This window comes from Leptopilina boulardi, unplaced genomic scaffold (assembly GCF_019393585.1).
Source record: "Leptopilina boulardi isolate dan_hultmark-lab unplaced genomic scaffold, ZJU_Lbou_2.1 LbouV2_368, whole genome shotgun sequence".
Taxonomy (NCBI): Eukaryota; Metazoa; Arthropoda; class Insecta; order Hymenoptera; family Figitidae; genus Leptopilina; species Leptopilina boulardi.
In genome coordinates, this window is record NW_026137938.1 from 884,861 (window position 1) to 892,109 (window position 7,249).

General features: G+C 26.2%; 1 protein-coding gene across 2 annotated transcripts in view; it reads right to left on the bottom strand.

Annotated features, from left to right (window-relative positions):
- Positions 1-5,779, bottom strand: part of LOC127287257 (uncharacterized) — a 46,506-nt gene extending 40,727 nt beyond the window's left edge. Inside the window, exons 1-2 of one of the 2 annotated variants that reach the window (XM_051314091.1) lie at positions 5,637-5,779; positions 5,297-5,537 (exon numbers count right to left, since the gene is read on the bottom strand). In XM_051314091.1, the coding sequence (XP_051170048.1) occupies positions 5,297-5,426 (130 nt within the window). In that variant the 5' untranslated portion in view covers positions 5,427-5,537; positions 5,637-5,779. The other variant, XM_051314090.1, reaches the window with a different exon arrangement.
- Positions 5,780-7,249: the final 1,470 nt, after the last annotated feature.

Here is a 7,249-nt window from a genome sequence, read left to right on the forward strand (position 1 = left end):
AACAAAGTAATTTTAGGGAATTCCATATTTGTGAAAAAATTAAAAAGAACCATTTTACAGCTATACTTTGAATCAGGGTTAAATAGGAAATACGGGATAATTTTATTTGGTTAAGTAGTTTGATTAAAGGTTTCATTTTGTAAATTAAATTTGAATAAAATATTTTCCAGCAATTAAATTAAATCTCCCATATTTGTCTAATCACATTTCTTCCCTCTGTCCATCCTCCTGCTTACTTTTAACTTCTGTCCTATTATATATAAAGTAATGATAAAAAATAATGTAATAATTATAATTAATAAACAATGTTAGTAAATAAAATTAATATAATTTAATAAATTGTTTGAAAGAACACAAAATCCGAAAACTTAATATAAAGATATATTGACGTATATTAAATTGAAAATGCGGGAATTTCAAATAGCTTTATTTACAAGCGTATTAATTTTCTCTTTTTTTTAAACAGTGCAAAGAAGCATGCGTTACGCACGAGAGTATCTTACTTGCACTCATTGGCTGTGACTGACATGATGGTCAGAATGTCCTAAAGAAATGAGAACAATTGAGTGTCCCAATTCTATATAACCCGTCCGACGAGTTGAAACTATGCCAAAATGTATAAAAATCAGAAAGTTCATTTTTACAATTAAGAAAGGGAGTATATTGTCAAATAACGGATAATTATGCTCAATTGAATAAAATTTAATAATTGCCAAACGTAAATAATATGCTTATTCAGCATTCACACCTCAATTGGGACAAAATTCTCAAAGAAAATGCACAAATTTGATTGGATTTAGGAATTTTTCATTCTTTTGAGTCTAAATATGGACAACCAATAAAATTTGTTTATATTCTTTAGAAATTTTGTCCGTAATGAAATGCTCCTTTAATGTACTGTTGGTTGATTAAAGGTTTGTTTCCATTGTCCCAACTCGCTAAAGTCTCCACCTTTTGTCATAATTCTCGTCAACTACCACACCCTGTTCTAGTGAAAATTTAGTGATTTTTAGTAACTTTCAATTTTAACAATAAAGTCACTGAATTTTCACTTAAGCAGGGTGCGGTAGTTGGCGAGAATTATGACAAATGGGGACTTTGGCGAGTGCCTCTTCTGAGAAAATTCGGAATTAAGATATATCGTCTGCTACAGCGTAAACGCTAACTGAAAGCAGAAATGTTTCAGTAAAATGGTTGGTTTCCATTGTCCCCACCAAGAAGACTAGAATAAGGAGGAATAACTCTAGTGGTGGGGGTAAGAGATTGTTGACGCAGTATTTGAGTCCAATGAGGGTGGACAGTATTTGCGCAGTAGACCAAATTAGGTTTCTGCGCAACCGGATGTGTCACTTGTACGTCAGATCCGTTAGACAGCTGGCGTGACAACAAAGCAGACGACAGAGCTTGTCAAAAGCTAATTTAAAGAGTGTTCAAATTTTTAATAAAAAATTGACAACCTATCAGTAATCTAATTTGGTATACTTGATTCTATTATAAAGTGAATTTGCTAACTAAGACCCATCAATTTTAATTTATTTAATTAATTACGTGTCAATTGTTTACCAAACCAACATAACCTAAATACATTCACACATGTATGCGCGGATGTTTCATTTTTTCACTACTGCGCAAACTACCGGAGTCCTTCATTGTCCTCCGAATTTGCTTCACCCCCACCACCGGAGTTATTCCTCCTGTTTCTAGTCTTCTTGGTCCCCACTCGCCATTTGTCATAATTCTCGTCAACTACCGCGCGCCGCTCTAGTAAAATTTTAGTAACTTTCTTGTTAAAATTAAAAGTTACTATAAAGTTACTAAATTTTTACTAGAGCAGGGTGCGGTAGTTGACGAGAATTATGACAAATGGCGAGTGAAGTCAATGGAAACCAACCAAATGAGTTGTGAATTTTAGTTAAAATTCAATTTAACTAAATTGCATATTGTTAGCGTTTCATTGACAGAGTTTAAATATATTCAATTCTAGTTCAAATTCGGTAGAAGTAGAGGAAAGGTGAGTCTTTTTCAAGGTTTTTAAGAATCGATTGTACGAAATATCTAATTTTTTTTATCACCATATTATCACGTAATAAAGTGAAATATGGTTTTAGGTTAGAAAACTGAAAAGCAGGAACGGTACTGCCAACTTAAATAATAGCGCTAAATTTGAAATTATTTTTTTAAATTATAATTATTTATTTATAAATAATAATCATAATTAATATTTTTTACTTAAAAATTACTAAATATTCGAAATGGTAAAAAAAGTTTCTGGATATTCTTAAATCGTTAGAAAAAATAATAATTAAAAATCACTCTGCAAATGATGCCAACATAAAAATCTGAAAATCCGGATCATTTTGGAGTAACTTGAAGTTTGTCGCTTATTGTTGGATATTATCACCAGGTTTCAAACGCAAAACGCCGTTAGGAGCGGATTCTAAATAAAACGCTCTACCAACTACGCTGCAGTGGGTCGTCAAAATAAAATGCAAATTTAAAAAAAAAATTTATATATATATATAGCATAGTATAGGAACTATGTAAACATGCTGTGTAACCTGTAAAAAGGAAACAAGTTTTGCAGCATAGTTTTATGTTGCATATAATCATTATATAAAAAATAAAACGTGATTTCTTATATTAGTTAAATTTCAATATCTATAATCCTTTCGAAATGTAAATTTTTGTTTAATTTATTTTTTGTTAATTTTTAACAGTCATTGCTTACGATTTTCACTTGGATCGTCATTTTCAATGTTAAATTTTTTCATGAAATTAAAAAAATAGTCTTTTCCTTTTTTTTACTTTTTCTTATTATTATAATTTAGTACACTTGTAAAAAAAGGGTGTTTTTATTTTTCTCTTTTGTAACCCTATTTATATTATAAATAAATAATAAATAAATTACAAACAAAGCAGTAAACAAAACAAGAAAATTAAAAATATTGTAAAAATAGCGATTAAATTAAGTTACTTTAAAAAAGAGTAACTATACATTAAAAGCTACAAGTAAGTTTTAATTTCTATTATACAAATATGGAAAGTAGTTTTAAATTTTCAATTATTATCGTTTGTTTAATTAATTAAATGTATTATTTAATTATCAATTAATTATTTATTTAATTAATTATTTATTAATTTATTTAATTATTTTATTTATTTATTATTAATAGGTATATTAATTTAAAAAATAATTAAATAATTACAAATTTAAAAAAAAATTATGTCACCCTATAAGTTAATTCTAAAAAAGAAAAGTTTTTAATTGACAACAATAATTTGTGGAAAATAATTATTTAAGTAATATCATGTTTCATTTTCACCCGTTATTATATTAAGTACAAGAAATTGTACAACAGCTTTGATTGACCCAAAATATATTTCTTGTATGGAACATTCTTATATAATTAATTACACACCGGTGACCGTAACGCTAAAGAACACACAACCACTCTACGGTCAACTTTTTGAACTATATATCAACATCGAGGATTAATACTCTAATAAACTAATACATTACCATTATATAAGTATACATTATCTAAACCTAATTTACAGGTTTCTTAAAATTAACATACCTTAAATATGGTATTTAAAAAAATATTTAATTATTAATTATATATATATAAAATTAACAATTTAATATTTTTCATGTCGAAAAAAATCTTTTTAAACAAATTTAAAAATATATTTAAATATTTATCAATATTTTTTTATCAGTATTTTAATTCCTAATATTAAAACTATAGATTTAATATTAGGAAAATATATCAACAATTGGTAAATTTTAAATATTTTTTCGATATTTCGATTTTTATCGTTTTTTTATTTTCGATACATAATTATAATATACAGGGTGTTTTTTATGTTACGGATGCCCTAAAAATTTGTTTTTCTTTTTTTAAACAAAAAAAAAAGAGTGGAATTAAAAAAAAAAAATTTAGGGGGTCCGAAACAGAAAAATCACTCTGTATATAATAAGACTAAAATAAAATATAGCGGTAATACCAGTTATGATAAATTGTCCAATAGATCAGATTATAATTACTTTAAAATTTAGATCAGATCTTTTTTGTGGTTAAAAAGTAAAAGAAAACTTGAGCCCAAAAGTAAATTTTGAATTCTTACTGACCAATTAAAGGGATAAAATGAAAATTTTTCGCTTAAATATCTCGTCCTGTCTGGTCTAATTAACGCTGTCGCTAGAAGGTCTTATGTCAGCGTCCAATTAGCCAGGTAGGCGCTCCAACTAGAACCCTTAAATTTTCCATTCGATTTGAAATTTTATTAGAAGCATTTTGTATCGAGAAAATTTCCCCTAACTTTTTTTTTGGAGTATTTTTTTTTAATTTAAAATTTAAAAAAAAACAGAATTTTTTCTAAATTCTCAATTTTTTGTTTTCTATTCGATATTTTATAGAAATAAAATGAAAAATTAAAAAAAAAAGAGGAAGTTGCAATTAAAATACTTGTTCACCCCGTCCAGCCCCATTCACTTTACTTTCTACGCTACTTTCATTTTATATAATAATTAAAATATATGTCAGTTCACCAGTTTTTAAAATATCGTTGTACGACCATGGGGAATAAATTTTTTTTGACATTAGTTACTATTTTCGTTATTGAGAATTTCTGACGTTAATATCGAAAAGAAACTAGAATATTTTAGATTTTTTAAATTTAGAAATATTCTTAAAATTAGAATATATTAGTAATTAGAATATATTCTAATATATTCTAATTTTAAGAATATTTACTGAATTTTAAAAATCTAGTAGTATTTCACTTTTTTTCGGTTGTGGTTAAAAAGAAAAAGTGAAGGTGATTTATTAGATATTTAAATATTTCAAATTGCGAACTTTGAAACATTTTTAATCCATTTTTAGGACGGGAATTTATATGAAAAATTTTGCTTTTAACTATTGTTTTCCATTAAATTGAACTAACTCTCATTTGTGAACAGCTTGAGATGATGTAGTTACATTTCCTCTCACTCACTCAAGTCTCCCTCTCTCTTTTTTCGTGTCGCGGTTGTGGATAATGAAACGTGCTTCACCTAAAGACACACGTTTTTTGCAACCACTTCATACTCGTTGCGAATACTTTCATCATAGACGTCCTGATATAATCTACGATTAATGCCAGTATATGGATAATAAAAAATATATAATTGGAGCAAGAGAAAAAAAACCCTATTTTTAAAAAAATTATACTTTTAAAAAAGAAATATTAAATTCCTATATTGTTTTCTTTTTTAAAAAGTAAACGAGACGTCAATTTTTGCAAGGTCACTCACCTTTCTTTCTTTTTGTGCTAGAATTTACAGCATGTGTTGTTTCTAAGGATGGAATGATTATGAGCGAAAGGAGAAACATCGTTGTAAAAAAGTCATTTTGTTTAAAATTAAACATTTTCATTATTTCCATTTTTTTTTTTGAGTTGGGTCACTATTATCTCAATTTCTATGACCTCTCGTCAAAACGGTTCAAACATTCACTCTCTTGATTCACAAAACAGAATTTGGATTCACTGTTACACTAAAAAAAACAAAAAATGGAGCACTGTTTAAAAAAAAAATATTTTTTAAAATAATAATAATTACATAAAAAGCAAACTGATTTATCTTATAACTCAACTCGACTGATGTTGTTGCACACCTATTTAATACCTATCGCTCCACCTTCGCTACTCACTATTGGCTTCTGTCCCAATTCTCTATCCAATGGTACCACTCTCACGCGCGCGTTCACCTCCTTTTCAAATATGCCACGCGAACGGAGAGAAGTGGCCCGTTCATATCCTCAGACGTAGTGTTTCCTATGTTAACGCGTTCTCCAAAGGAATTACACTTTCGGCTTTACTCAAATATATATATATGTATATGTACTGGAAATACATTTTACACGTCATTAAAATATTGACTTCACTTATAATACATTCTTTTACCCCTCTCTGTCTATCCAATCTACTTTTGTCATAAAGCAATTGCCGTTTTTAACAAATAATAATTGGAAAAAAAACCCAATGCTTTTTCTTTTCTTTTTTTTTTCTTAAAAGAAAACAACTTTATAAGAGTTCCTCTGTGGAAACAATTTTCAACATTTCACGCTCACTTTCAAATAGTATAAGTGAACTACAAATCCTATTAATTTAATTTCACACATATATACAAAGAAAACAATTGGAAATGAAAAATATTCAAGTTTTTACTAAGAAAATGAATATTTACTTTCATAAACCTTGTATGTTTAACTAAGTCACATTTTGTTAAGGAGTTAATAATATGCACTCGATAAAGATAATCGAGTTATTTAATTTAGTCAATCGTTTTATTAAGTAATATATTATTGTAGTTTTTTCAAATGGAAATTATTAATTATAAATTGAGATTCTAATATTAAAGCTTAGAAATTAATAATTTTTTTATATTTCGAAATTACCACTTATCGGAATTTAATTCCCTTCATACTTTTTTTAATTATTTAAAAAAATAAATGAAAACTAATTTTTTGATATACGACATACTTTCAATATTTTACACTCAGAGAAACGATACACTTGTCTAAGAGCGAAATAAATATTTGGTTTAAATAAAAATTTTGTTTCATTTAAATAAAACTTTTTTTTAAATTAAATATACTCTCTAAATTTGAATTAGTAAAAAGTGAGCTACTAATTCACATTAGTAAGAATTTTTACTAATTTTTAGTAACGTATTACTGTTTGATTTAGTACTCTCTAAATCTGAATTAGTAAAAATGTTTACTAATTTGAATTGGTGACTCACTTTTTGCTTCTGAATTAGTTAAATTTTACTAATTGTTAGTAAAATTTCATATAATTAGTAAAATTTTGAAATTAAAAAATATTTAAAATAAATCAATTTAAAATAATTAGTAAAATTTGACTAATTTAGAAGCAAAAAGTGAGTCACTAATTCAAATTAGTAAACATTTTTACTAATTCAGATTTAGAGAGTAGTTTTAATTCTTACTAATTTAAATTAGTAGCTCACTTTTCACTAATTTAAGATTTTAGAGAATAAATTTTATTTGATTAAATAAAACCATTTTTTGATTAAAATATAAATTTTATTTGGTTTAAATAAAAAAATTTATTTGTTTTAAAAATGAAAAATTATATTTAGTTTACTCTCTAAATCTGAATTAGTAAAAATGTTTACTAATTTGAATTAGTGACTCACTTTTTGCTTCTGAATTAGTAAAATTTTACTAATTATTAGTAACTT